The sequence below is a fragment of the Cucurbita maxima genome, unplaced genomic scaffold, assembly GCF_002738345.1.
Source record: "Cucurbita maxima cultivar Rimu unplaced genomic scaffold, Cmax_1.0 Cma_Scf00025, whole genome shotgun sequence".
NCBI classification, from domain to species: Eukaryota; Viridiplantae; Streptophyta; class Magnoliopsida; order Cucurbitales; family Cucurbitaceae; genus Cucurbita; species Cucurbita maxima.
Window position 1 is genome coordinate 1,122,003 of NW_019272041.1, and position 14,251 is coordinate 1,136,253.

The window sequence follows — 14,251 nt, forward strand, 5'->3', positions numbered from 1 at the left end:
GCACTTTAATTTTTTTTTTCTTTTCATTTGGTTCCTGTAGTTTCAAAACGTCATTACAACTTATATAGCTTTTTATCCTATAGTTTTTATAATTTTGGAACATTTGTTTTGGTCTCTTATAGAAGCTAATCGTAATATTTGTTAGGATCACACAACTCACACACTCGATTTAGATGAACACAAAGAACAAGAAAAAAAATACAAGAAAAATATTGGCTAAAGATTATACGGATGATTTAATGTACGCACCACACAGATAATATATATATATATATATATATGTGGTTACCGTGTTTTTCGAATAAATATTAATTTTTATGTATAGGTTAAAATATATATATTTTTAAGTTTTAAAGATTTTTATTTAATTTTTATTTTAAATAAAGGACGACATTGAATCTTTTTGAAAGTAGAAGAATATTTTTTTAGACATTAATTATTTATTAATTTAGCCTTTAAAAAAATATTAAAATAATAAAGAATAAATATTATTTAAATTATTGCCAAATTTTCACCTTATCACCGGTCCGCAGTCGGAACTTGGCGATGGGTTTAGGGTCAACGAGTCAAACCCAATATCGAATGGCAACCGTCAGATCGATTTGCTGACGAAATTTTTGCACATTGCGTTGGTTACACCGCCATTCTGAGAATCTGTCACTCGCAATCCCAAGCCGATTTGTTTCTCAAATACCCATTTCCCAGTCCTCCGCGGCATTCACTCTCGAAACTGGGATAAACCGATAGAAACAAAGCAAAATCTTCGAAATCCTGTTAAATTTTCATCCACGGCCGACCATTCCGATGATTTACACGAACTTCTTGACAGTATGCCTTCAAACTTCATGCAATCCGTAGTGGGTTTCCGTTTCTTTAACGTTTTTCTTCATGTTTCTTATGAATTTGTCTCGGATTGTCTCAGGAGGTACTTTGGACGATTTTCAGCAAATCGACCTTAACCATGCCGTTTCGAGGTTTATATCAATCAATTTCTGTGTTGGAAGCTTTGTTTTGTAGCGTATTTAGTTGGATTCTTGATGTTTTTAGTTGTGTGGTGTTGTAGAAATGGAGATGGGGCGGAGAGTAGAGGGGCTCTTCCTTCTGAGGTTCAAGGTTTAGGGATGGGTTTGCCTGACTTGAGGAGCATGAAAAAGGGGAAGCAGAAGGTTTCGAAGGAATCGCATGTCTCTGAGGCTCTTGATAAGCTTAGAGAACAGACCAGAGAGGCCGTCAAGGGGCTTGAATCGGTCACTGTCCCTAAAGCTGCTGGTGATGATTTTCAAGATGCTTTGATGGAAGATTGGGTGAAGCAGTTCGGGGAGATGGCTGGCTCTCAGGTACATTGCTTGAAAAGCCTTTGGAACTTTTCAATGTTGAATTTGGCCTTTCATGGAAATACTTTTCCTAGTTTTGATGTGGCTTGAACATAGTTTTTTTTTTTTTTTTTTTTTTTTTTTTTTTTTTTTTTTTTTTTTTTTTTTTTTTTTTTTGTTAGGAATCACACCCCTTCACTTGTCACTTTTAGCTTTTATGGCTTTTCATTTGGCTTCTCCAAAAGGTCTCATAATGAAGATGTATTCTTTACTTATATATGAACTTATGATCAACCCTTAATTAGTCGATGTGGGACTCCTCTTCCGACAATTCTCCCCGGGAACAAAGTACACCATAGAGCCTCCCTTGAGGCCTATGGATGGAGGCCTTGAACACCTTCCCCTTAATCCAGGCTCGACTCCTTCTTTGGAGCCTTCGAACAAAGTACAACATTTGTTCGACACTTGAGTCACTTTTGACTACATTTTCAATGGTCTCAACTTCTTTGTTCGACATTTGAAGATTCTATTCACATGGCTAAGTTAAAGGACATGACTTTGATACCATGTTAGGAATCACGACTCTCTACCATGGTACGATATTGTCCACTTTGAGCATAACCTTTCATGGTTTTGTTTTTGGCTTCCCCAAAAGGCCTCATACCAATGAAGATGTATTCCTTGTTTATATATAAATCCATGATCAACCCCTTAATTAGGTGATGTGGAACTCCTCTCCCAACAATCCTCAATAGTTTTGTAATTTTATGTGTTTTGATGCTGACTTAGGGTGAGTTTGGCATTAAGTTTGAACACTGCGAAGTACTTTTAGCCGATTAAACTCTTTTCAAGGTCTTTTAAGAATACTTTTATGCTATTTGGTCCATAGTTTTGAGGCCTTTCTTCTGAAAATGCACATAGAAAAGTGCGGGGAATAAAGATGCTGGGAGTTCCCATTGTTCCCATCAGAATCTTCTTTCTTGATCCGTTATCTTAAAGGACAATATGTTTTTTAGTTATCTTTTTTTATATTTTGATTTAGGTCCCTCCATTATTGTGTAACGGCCCAAGTCCACCGCCAGCAGATATTGTCCTCTTTAGACTTTTCTTTGAATTTTTAAAATACGTCTACTAGGATGAGGTTTCCACACATTTTTATGGAGTCTTGATCGCTCTTTTCTGATCCTAATCTGAATGATGTGTAGCTAGTTTTTATGTGTTTTATCCAATCAAAATCTTACCATGAACTCTAACATGCACTATTTCTTCAACCATAGAACATGGAGTCGATGGTCGAGAGGATGATGCAACAGCTTCTATCCAAAGAGATTCTCCTTGAACCAGTGAAAGAAATAGGAGAAAGATATCCCAAATGGTTGGAGGAGCATAAAGCAAGTTTGAGCAAAGAAGAATACGAACGCTATTCTCAGCAACTCGAACTGATAAAAGATCTCAACATCGTGTATGAAAACGAACCCGATAACTTTGACAAAATTGTTGAGCTGATGCAGAAAATGCAAGAATGTGGTCAGCCACCAAATGATATTGTGCAAGAGCTGGGACCTGATTTCGATTTAACTAATCTCGCACAATTGTGAGTTTATTGTTCTCATGTTTTGAATTAGCTGATTATTTTGTGCTGTCAATAATTAACATATTATTTGCTTGCAGATCTCCTGAGATGTTGGAATCTCAGACAAATTGTTGTATAATGTGAGGTAAGGCTTTTGGATGCTCTAATTTGTGGTGCTTCCTTCCATTTATTCTCATATTTGTATTGTCTCAAACAAATTACTTTGTCCAATAATCATGGGTTCAATTTCAATGTTTATTGGACTCGGAATAGATATCTCTCACACACACAAATGAGATTTTTGTTGTATCAGAAGTGATTTCTTCTATCTTCTCTGTTGTGCCATTGCCTTGGCTTGAATCTTGCACTCTCTCTCTCGATCTCTCGTGCCCGTGCACACGCACTTGACACTTTTTTTTTTTGCATGTCGTGCCTATGCTTTAGTTTGAATTGTGAACTGTCTCGATCTCTCATGCATGCATGGGCACGTATACTCAATATTTTTGAAGTATCAGAAATGATATCTACCTCGTCTGTTGCACATCTGATTTGGTTTGGTTTGAATTGTGAATTGTCTCGATCTCTCAGGTATGCATGCACACATGCCCCCAATATTTCTGTAGTATTAGAAATGATCTCTAACCTGTCTGTTGTACATTTGGTTTGGTTTGAATCTTGCACTATCTCGATCTCTCGTGCCGGTGCACATGCATCTGACTTTTTTTTGTAGTATAAAACATGATTTCTACTTCATTTGTTGTGTGTTTGTAAATAGATGTGTTTGTATGTGTGAGTGTTTGTTTAAACTCCCTTCGAAAATTAAAAGGTGTTTAAATAAATAAAACTTTCACAGGATAATTATGAAGACAAGGTGGAAATGATTTTTGTAGCCAATTCAACATGTCTACCATTTTAGGGATTTTACCAAATAGAGAGATGTGAACATAAATTCACAAGATGAATTCACTTTTTCCTATACATAAGGTAAGTAGATGAATAATTTCTTTGATTGATGATTTTGGGACTTGAACCATGGAGTCTATCCTTTCATTAGCCGGAGAGGGACTTAGTTTATATTTGGATCATAAACAAATGGTTCATTAGAGAAATAGTGCTACTTAAGGTTAAAAAATGTAATTACAGGTAAAACAAATTTTGACCAAGTTGTAAATATAAACGAAATTGAAATTTGTGAAAGATCGACTTTTTTTTAATGATTATATCAATGGATAACTTGTCTTACAAGGCATAAGAGTGTAATCGTAGAGCGATCTAGAATCAATGAATGAAAATTAATCCATCATAAAGATTAAAATATTAATTAATATTTGATATACTAAAAAGATATATTTAATTTTTATTAAAATTATACATTCGAAATTTCAATTAGATTCAAATCACCTAAATACCTTATAATATTTAATTTTAATCAAATTAAATATTATATTAATATTTCTGACGTTGAGACAGATAAACAATTTATCTGTTTCCACGTAAATTTTGAGAATTTTGATTTTATTTATAATTTATGAACAAAATTCGAAACAAATCACAAAGAATGTGAAAATTATATACTTTCTTTCCACCTATAAAATCCATTTTTCTTACACAACCGACCCTTCAATTCTATCCCCCAAAAATCAAAAAATAAAAAAAATAAATAAAAATCTGTTCCAAATTCCAAATCATCAACACCATTTATTAAACCTAGAAGACGGCGAAGTTTCACCCGATTTCACTAAGAAGAATGCATCTCTATCGATCGACGACTGAATCGCCGCCGCAATCCTCACCACCGCCGTCCACAAGACCGGCGCGACACAGAACGCGTATAAAAAAATGCAGAGTCCTCTGACGACGCCGTCAGAGTACCACGGATAGGCCATGACTAGAAGTACGCCGAAGATTCCAGCCGAAGGAAGGAGGACGGAGAGGATGGGGAGGAGGAAGACGGTGGCGGCGAGGAAGGAGAGGGTGGAGGAGCCGAGCAAGTAAAGGAGCCAGCCGAGGAACGGGTGGATGGTGGTCGGAATGATGAGGAATGGAACGGAATAAGCGATGATGATAGACCAGAAGGCGGCGAGTTTGAGGGCGGGTTGGAAGGAGGCGGCGGGCTTTTCCAATCGGCGGTGGGAGAGCTTGATGAGATTAGGGCGGGCGAGACGGATCATGGTGAGAATCCCTAGGCAGAGCAAGATTTCGATTAGAACCAACGGCATCTCCGCGCCGTACCTGTCCACAATTCATCCGTTAGGTCTCAATTTTGTTTACAATTTTTTTTTTCTTGAAGATCATTGGAGAATAAATATAAAAAAAATAATTATAAAATTAAAAAGCAAAATGCAAATTTTAAAATTAACCGTAAATGAGTTATGATATAGTTTTAAGAGAATTAATGAACTATTTATTAAACTTATCTGATTTTTTGAACCCCATACAACTAAGTTAATAATTATAATTATGATGGTAAATTATGATAATTTTTAAAAGAAAGTTAGTTGGAAGATTCTAAAATAAAATTTATACCAATTTTTAGATCTTTTATTTTTTAATTTTTTTGATAAGTTAAAAACTTGAATATCAAATATAAATTTTCTAAACATTTACATGCACCGAGAAAGAGAGTTGGATTACCCAAGAGTGCGACGACGTTGCTCATGCCATTGGAGGCCAAGAGGTAGTACGGGCCATGACCACCAATACCATGGTTTCAACCATGATGCTCCTGGAAACGTTATTACACTGTTTGGACCGCAAGGAATGCTCCATCGCAACTTTAAATCTGTATTACAATACACTTGTTAATGAATGCGATCAAAATATAATAACTTCAATAAGATAAAATTTTGAGAATAAAGTAATGTATGAGCCCTCTCCCATATATACATAAGTACATACCGGGTGAGTGGTAAGTTGACATTTTTTTTATTTAGTACATGTTAGATTAATACCACCTCTACTTATTTATTTATTAATCCAGAGTGACCAGCATTTTCTTAATTTTTTAATCAATATTCAATTGGATAATTAATTTTATAAATCCATTTATATTAAAATTGAAGTATAATAAAATTAAAAGATAATTGATAGGAATCACAATCTTGTTAATATCTTCCTAGCTTAACAAATTAATAATTTGTAACTTATTCCTCTACTGTTTGTTCAATATGTTAATTTTTCCGTTGGGGAAAAATTAAAAATGAAAATGTAACTTATTCCTCATAGCTTAACTAATTAAAAATGAAAAATAGAAAGAGTAAAGGAAGGGCTTACAATAGTAAGAAGCATCCATTTGGTAGCCCAAGGGGAGCCTGTAGTTGCCATCAAGAACGGAGCCATTGGATGGTGGATAGAACATTGGCTGGTTCAACAGATCAGGAAAGAAGCTGCCAATGAACCCTTGATCTGCACCATCTGGGTTCTTTCTCCCCACTCTCACTTCATTAATCATGTCATCAAATACCCTTTTTGAAGGCTATAATCAATCCAAAATTCAAACATTGGTACTCGAAATCAGATATTCAAATGTTCACTTTGACATATTGTTAAACTAAAATGAAATTGAGATTACCTCGAGAACGAAAAGGCCAGTGTGGAAGATGCAAGGGTTGATGAAGACAGCACAAAACTGACCACATTGAAAGAGCTCATCAGTTTTTTGGAGAAAGAGGTTGTCGGAATCCAACATCACCACCCGGTCGTAGTCTACCAAACTCCATGCATATAGTTTGTTCAGTGTTAGCTTGAATCTCTTGTCAAAGTTCGATTGGTTTCTATATGGGTTGTTTACGTTATCTACACTCACCACTCTAGCTCCATCTTCTTGCTCCCTATGCTCCAATCAAACATGAAACACTCATTCCAATTATTATTCTAACTAACAAGACCAAAATTAAGTTATTCTAACGATCAAAACACGATAAATTCAAATACTCAAAATTGACTAAATTGACTAATACTGATCAAAAAAAAAAAAAAAATTAATATTCATAAAAATAACCTAAGCTTACTCTAATACTTATTATAGTAGTCATCTTTCCACTAAAAAGGAAAAAAAGATCGGATACCAGTTCTAACTTCTAAAATCTTAACTCCATCAACTAAATCATGATCATGAGTACTAAAATAAATATCCTTAAATAGTAGCTAATTAAATAATTTAATGTGAACAAAGTCACAAAAAATGCTAATTAAATAATTTAATGTTAACAAAGTCACAAAAAATGCTAAAACTCATTCAGTAAAACTATTTAAACTTTATCACAAAATCATCCCAATCAAACAAGCAGACAAAATACTCTAAAAATACATCTCAAATCAATTTAATGCATATTAATCATAAATCTTCAAGTAAATAAGAAAAATCAACTCAATTGAGAGATTAAATATCACCAATTATGGATTCGTGTTTTATTTAATAAATCAGTTTGATAAAATCAAAACTATTAACTAAACCAAGTACCAAGAATAACCCAAAATCCATACGTATTCTAAAATATTAGTCAACACTATAGATATAAATATGTACAAAATTAACGCATGCCCCAGTTCCCACTTGCTAGACTCTACAGACTATACTCTTGATTAGACATTTTAATTCATTTAATATTTTCAGAATTTGGCCTGCACGAAAACCCATAATTTTTCTTTGTCCAAAATGTCAAACAAAAGGGTAGGTAAACTATGGGCGTTTGAATAAAAATAAGAAAGAAAAGAACAGAAAATAATGTGTTCCTTTTAAATTCATCTGGATAGACTTCTTCACCACAAACAATATCTGGACAACATTCAAATAAAGGACAGAAAAAGAAAGGAGTTGGCGGACTAAATGTTTCAAAAGTCAGTGTTCTAAATTCTGGTTAAACGAGCCCACGACATTCTTCCCTTGCCTTTTCCTCTATGAGACAAAATATTTACCCACTTTATGCATGTTTCAATACCAAATTATTTTGACTTCATAACAAAAAAACAATTGTAATTCATATTATTAAAACACTAAATGCATGGAATCAATAAATAAACTTAATCGATTTTAGATTAACAATGATACTAATAATTTCTTTTAAAGGTAAACGTTTGAGTTCATCTATTTACTTATTATATGATTTGTATTTTATTCATTAACTATGTGTATATTTAACTATTTAACTGCTAAAAGTTAATTATTATATTTATGGACTAACTTTATGAGATGTCATCTAAAACATAGCTTAGGTAATTAAGATATTTATAACTTTTCTAAGATGGAAGGTTTAGTATTTCATTTTATAATTTTTAAGAAATAAAATGATTTCAACGCTCTAAAATATTTAGTTATCTAGAAACTCATATGGTTTCAATACTCTTCAAATCTTGTATTTTCCCTCTAATACTAAGAAGTAAGTACAAACAAGGTAGTTGGAACCCACATGCCAAATTTCTAAACAAAGCAAGATATTTATCAAACAGCCCATAGAAAAATTAAAGACGAATTAAAATTGAGCAACTAATTAGCACAGAATAAAATTAAAAAAAAAAAAAATCGAACATAAACTAAAGGATAATAAGAAATGATGAAAAAAAAAAAGGCAAGAAACTTCTGGGAACCCTACAAAGTCCACACCCCACGTGGAATTTCATGTCACCACATTGCCACATGTTTTGTTTTTTCGAAGGTCTTATCAAACTTTACACCCAACTTTTGAAAATCTGGCTGACTTTCATGCTATATTCACATTTCTGTTCAAATAATCTTAATTTTAAACAGCCATAAGAAGAAAATTGAACAAATAAGAGGGTAGGAATAATAACTCTTACAATGATAGATATTATTTACTCTAAGCCTAAGAGGGTAGGAATTTCATGTCACCACATTGCCACATGTTTTTGTTTTGGACTATCCAACCTCCTAAATATATTCTCAATCTCACAAGAAGAAACAAGCGAAGAGAGAACAGAGGGGTATTCAAGAAAATGCCCTGCGGCTTTTTCTGCCAAACCTGTATTATTAATTTCAAGCTGAACGACAGCTGTGGATAAAGTCGCCCAGCCCAAACACCTTGTTTTTTTACCCTCACCAACGGGAACCCATATCGAATAGTCCAAAATCAAACCCCAAAAAGGAAAAAAAAACAACTCAAAAGCCGTTCTAGACTATCCACGTGTCATTCATCTATTCGGACACGTCATTCCCCTACTGGCCAGCTATATTCTACTCCTGAACCCCTCCCGTACGACGACTTTTACAAGGACCGAACAGTATGGACTTTTACAAGCCGTTCTAGATTTATATAATTTTTAATTTTACTATATATTGTTAAATTTTAAATTTAATTCCTAAATGTACTTAAATTTAATTATAATTATATGTTTGATGAAATTAACAGTAGATTTGTGAATTTTAAGAAAATAAAAGTTGAGAAATTAAATTGGTAATTTTATAAAAAAAATTAAACTAAATTGATATAAATTTAGAGAAATAAAGTTGTAATACCGTCCTTATCAATTTGTTTGGACTCTTGTACTCTTGTACTCTTTATGTCTAAATGGTATAAGTACCAAACTCGCCGGCCGGCGCCTGATCCACGTTGACCGGGACCGGAGATTACCACGCAGGTTTAGCCGCTAATGATTCAATCAAACGCACAAGGATTAAAAACACAACGCTACAATATGAACCTACTTATCAAGTTCAGACAGGCTCACCCTCCGCCGGGCCCGCCGGGATTCCATATCCGAAATGGAAAATTACTAACGACGTCAGTTTCAGCCAACAAGTCAAACAGTATATGCAGAAACCGAAAATCACAAAAAAAAAAAAAAAAAAAAAAAAAAAAAAAAAAAAAAAAAAAAAAAAAAAAAAAAAAAAAAAAAAAAAAAAAAAAAAAAAAAAGGAGAAAAGGAGAAAAGAGAAACGGAATCTTACAGAGCACGAACCCAACGGACGGGCACATCACGAGAAGCAATGACGACGAGATCGGCATCGACGTTAAGCTTCCCAAGGGATCTAATCAACACTCTCGTCGCTACATAGAACTCGTAATCTCTCGGCGTTCCCATGTACATCATCGATGCATAAGCGTTTCTATGTTTCGTCGTCGTTTTCGCCTTTGTATACTCCGCTGCCGATTCTTCAACTACCTCTGCCGCAAGCACCACCAACACCACCGTTAAAATCCTCAAAACTCCACCGATTCTCATCGTTTCCAAATCTCTCATGCACTACAACTCAACCTCAGCATCGATCGATCAATCGATCCTCTGTTTTCACGACTTTTCCTTTTCTCAACGAAATACAACGCTGTTTTGAAACCTCCGGGAAACTCGTTCGCTGTTCGATACGGAGACACCGGACTCAGAAGAGAAACTGGCAGCACCGGCGAGTGATTTTCTTTTGAAGCTTCGTTTTCGTTCGAGCGGGAAGAGGAAAAAGGGAGAAATGAATCACGAGGTTTACAGAGAGAAGAAAAATGGCGTTATAAAAAACAATGGACGCGTTTTTCTGTTTTCTGCAACTTCAAATCTGTTCGTCCGTCTTAAATATCTCCGTGATCCTTAGTTCTTTAATTTTTTACCTATAATTTAATCTTAATTATTTTTATTTATTCATTTCTTTTTATAATAAATTAATAAAATTACTCTTAAAACATGAATAAAGTTGACCATATTTGTAAGTGGTGTATTTGGGCTATTGTATATGATATCGGGTCGTGTGCTAGCAAAGATACTGGGCTTAGCTCGTAAAGTAGTAGATTGTGAGATCAAACGAAACATTCTTCTATATGGGTGTGGAAACCGCTCGACTCATTTTAAAATTGGGACGATTATGTGTAACGGATTAAAACATATAATATTTGCTAGCGGTAAACTTAGACTCTTACAAATTATATACATACAAGTCACCAAATATTGAATTTGAATTTTAAATTCTGGTCCTAATCTTAATCCCGAGAAATTATAATATATATGCTTTTTTATTGTCACAATATTTAAGGATTTTGGCCAGGCTGCATTTTTTTTGACTTAGCTTTTTTAAAAACCATCAATCATAGTACATTGGCAAGCCAAACTTTAAAAATAAAATATATATTTTAAAATAATTAAAATAATTAAAAGAAAGATATTAGTATTTAGAAATATATAAAATTTTAAATTATTTCTCAATATTTATTTGATATTTTTACTATATATTTCTCGTTCGTCACCAACATATTTTTAAAAAAATAAAGTTGCCGTAAAATAATTTAACTGAAATTGTTTAATAATTGAAGTTGATTTAAAAAAAAAAGATTAATGAAATTTACAATTAGTAAAGAAGTAAAAGAAACTAAAATAGAATAAAAATTAATTTTTTATATATATTAAGAAAAATATGATATTTTTAATAGAAATATTAAGATATATTTGGTGAGTTATTTAATGCTCCTTTCCATTTTTTGTTTTATTTATTATTTTTATATATGCATATTTATTTATTTTAGGTCTGTCTTTATTGCTATGCCTATATTGGAGTGAATTTAAGATTTAATAAAAAAAAATTATTTTGTTACTTGTAATTATATTAGCTTTTAAATTTTCAAATATTTTACATAACATTATTTTAGTAATATAAAGTAATTTAATTAACGGATGGTTTGATAATTATTATTAGTAAATGTTTATGAAGAGTTATATGTTACGAGTAATTTGGAAAAGTAGTCTTAAAAGGGTATGTTTGGAAAAATGACACTAAAAGTCTAAATTCCCAATTTTTAAAGGCAACACTCATTACAAGTCAAATTTGTAAAAATAAAGTAAAAAATGGAATTTACAAAAATAGTCTTAAAGGGTTAATTGGAAATTTTAGCTCAAACTTAATCAAATTTGAAAGATTTCTCCAACGTTTAGTCAAAAGTCAAATCTGGTTAGCAATTAAATTAGTTTTAAATTAGTTGGTTTGACTAAATGGATGAATTAAAGGATAAGTGTGTAGATTTTTTTATTAAAATTAAAAAGGAAATCGTGAAATTTTTGACGAGGGAAGACCTAAATTTCTACTTATCTAGAGTCTCTACTGTCATCATAACATAAGAATTTTGTAGGTTTTGGACAGCATCAATCGGATCATGCTTTGTGGTCATAGTATCCAGCTTCACCCCTAAGAGAGGTTCATCAATCGGATCAACCCTAAGGCTTGACAATCTTTAAGCTTCCTCTGCTCTGTGGTTATAGTATCCGGCTTCACCCCTAACAAGGGTTCGTGAAGATCTCGAGGTGAATTTCGCCTCACTCTGATACCAGCGTAAAATGAACATGACTTACCAAAATGATATGATATTGTTCACTTTGAGCATAAACTCTCATGACTTTGCTTTCAGCTTCTCTAAAAGGCCTCATACCAATGAAGATAGTATTATTCAATTATAAACCCACGATCATTTCTTAAATTAGTCGATGCAAACAAAATTGTAATTTAAGGTATAAAATAGTAGATTGGGGTGTATTTAAAAATCTAATGAAACTAATATTTATTTTTGGAAATTTCATATTATTGTTTTTAATAGAAAGATATATCTTGCACTAGCCTAGGTGTCGTTAATTATTATGTTGAAATGTCTTTTTCAATGTCTTTATATTTAATTATTATTATTTTTAAATAAGATATTTAATTAATTTGACTGTAACTACGATGCTAAATAATTAATTATAAAACTTTTTATATACACAATTCTTGTGCTTTCTTAAGTTGACCAAATGAAATTTTTTAAATATATATATATTTTTATTAATTTCCATTTTCTTCTTGATAAAAAAAATGTAAATATGAAATTAATTCAAAAATGAGAACATGGGTTTGTTTGTGGATCAAGTTTTTTTTTTAAATAATTATTATATATAATATATTTTAAAAAAGACAGTTGTTCAATTTAGAAAACTTGAATTCAAAATATCCTTTTGGTCTTCTATTTCATTTATTGCATTTTTAAATTTGTTTAAATTTATTCATATTATTAAATTATTTTCTTTCTTTTGAGAAAATAATAAATTCTTTTTTATATGTCTGTTCTTTAAAAAAATGTGATAAATATACGTTCATATTGGTTTTTTTTTTAAAAAAAATAAAATATATGACTTGAATTTAAATAAAATAAAAATAAGTCGCTACTAAACAGACATGAATGTAACTACATTAACTCTGGTTCTATGGTTGTCACTATGACATGTTATCTGTAAAGTAGTATTTTAAGAAATACTTAAGTACTATAACCTTATGGTCGAAAAATGCAAACACATACAGTATGGTGAAACCCATGTCGTAAAAACATCATGGCATGGTCTTTGACTCCGCTTTTCAGTCAATGTAAAATTGGATGTGTAGTACTTCCCTACACACGACCCAAACACGCACACATTGACCCACCAAGCAGCTTCATATATGTACCCTTTGATCTTAGCTCGTCCACGCTTTTGGACATCACAAAGGGAGGGCTTGCACAATATCATGGAAAATATAAATATCGTAAGGTATGAATTTGTACTGATCATAACGGGAAAGTACCCTTATGCATATAAAACACAAAAATACATGAGCTCCGTGTAACTTAAATCACGCTATAAGTTTAATATGCAAGTCAAACCTCCTATCATTCATAACATAACAAGTCTATGAAACATGTATACGTAATTCTTGTCAAATCTTTCATACTTAACATAGCTTAGATGGCGTGATGTAGGGAGGTTAATGCATCGTAGATTATCGATATCATAAACATGACATAATCACATTATAACATAACTTATAACATGACATTAGCACGACATAGCATATCATACAATCATAATCATGACACATGCAAGGGCTACGAGGCAGACATCATCATACATCATAAAATTCATCCAACCAAGCCAAAAATAGAATCACTTACTCTCAATAACCTAAGTTGAAGTTGCTAATCTATCCTTCGAAATTCGAGTTAACATCTGTGGGTGTACTACAACATGGGCTTACGGTCTACAACTTTGTTTATGCTACATCCTTCATTTTTGATATAAACGAGAATTCATCGCAAAGAAAAGCTCTAACTACTCAACTGATCAAAACATTATAACTTCGACCAATAAATTTAAGGTTTGAATTTCAAACCTATTGTCGAACTTAAAACAAAGTTCTATAATTGTCGAAAGGTTTAGTAATTTTCCACAACTAGCTAGATGTAGAAAAATCATCAAATTAAAAAGAAAAAAAAAAAATCCAAGAGTTTCTCACCCGACCCAACCCTAGAAAATGAAGATTCTAGTCCATCCAGCTTAGAATCATCTATATAGCTCGGGATGATAAATTGTAATTTAATACAAAAAAATTCGTCTCTTAAAAAATACAAAATATTTATTTTTGAGTTAAAATAAT

The 14,251-nt window shown here is 32.4% G+C and overlaps 2 protein-coding genes across 3 annotated transcripts; one reads left to right on the plus strand and one right to left on the minus strand.

The window, feature by feature from the left end:
• Positions 1-637: 637 nt before the first annotated feature.
• Positions 638-3,248, plus strand: LOC111498511 (peroxisome biogenesis protein 19-2-like). Of its 2 annotated transcripts, none has more exons than XM_023149798.1 (5): positions 638-828; positions 926-974; positions 1,064-1,337; positions 2,591-2,907; positions 2,985-3,248. In XM_023149798.1, the coding sequence occupies exons 3-5, from the start codon at positions 1,122-1,124 to the stop codon at positions 3,028-3,030; spliced, it is 579 nt and encodes a 192-aa protein (XP_023005566.1). In that variant the 5' UTR covers positions 638-828; positions 926-974; positions 1,064-1,121; the 3' UTR covers positions 3,031-3,248. The 2 variants fall into 2 exon arrangements, with proteins under 2 accessions (XP_023005566.1, XP_023005567.1); XM_023149799.1 differs by having other exon boundaries at positions 794-828; positions 923-974.
• A 1,178-nt stretch (positions 3,249-4,426) lies between these two features.
• Positions 4,427-10,384, minus strand: LOC111498393 (putative glucuronosyltransferase PGSIP8). The gene is made up of 5 exons (XM_023149621.1): positions 9,791-10,384; positions 6,458-6,716; positions 6,160-6,361; positions 5,521-5,668; positions 4,427-5,118 (listed from the first exon to the last, which is right to left on the minus strand). Exons 1-5 carry the CDS (start codon positions 10,081-10,083, stop codon positions 4,575-4,577), a joined length of 1,446 nt encoding a protein of 481 aa, XP_023005389.1. The 5' UTR covers positions 10,084-10,384; the 3' UTR covers positions 4,427-4,574.
• Between the last annotated feature and the right edge of the window lie 3,867 nt (positions 10,385-14,251).

Bases quoted from the DNA above. Each gene is read 5' to 3' on its own strand.
- LOC111498511 (XM_023149798.1), top strand. From the start codon at position 1,122: ATGGGTTTGCCTGACTTGAGGAGCATGAAAAAGGGGAAGCAGAAGGTT. The intron at 1,338-2,590 runs GTACATTGCTTG...CTTCAACCATAG, and splicing joins GGGAGATGGCTGGCTCTCAG to AACATGGAGTCGATGGTCGA. The intron at 2,908-2,984 runs GTGAGTTTATTG...ATTTGCTTGCAG, and splicing joins TTAACTAATCTCGCACAATT to ATCTCCTGAGATGTTGGAAT.
- LOC111498393 (XM_023149621.1), bottom strand. From the start codon at position 10,083: ATGAGAGATTTGGAAACGATGAGAATCGGTGGAGTTTTGAGGATTTTA. The intron at 6,362-6,457 runs GTAATCTCAATT...GATTGATTATAG, and splicing joins CTGGCCTTTTCGTTCTCGAG to CCTTCAAAAAGGGTATTTGA. The intron at 5,119-5,520 runs GTAATCCAACTC...AATTGTGGACAG, and splicing joins CAACGTCGTCGCACTCTTGG to GTACGGCGCGGAGATGCCGT.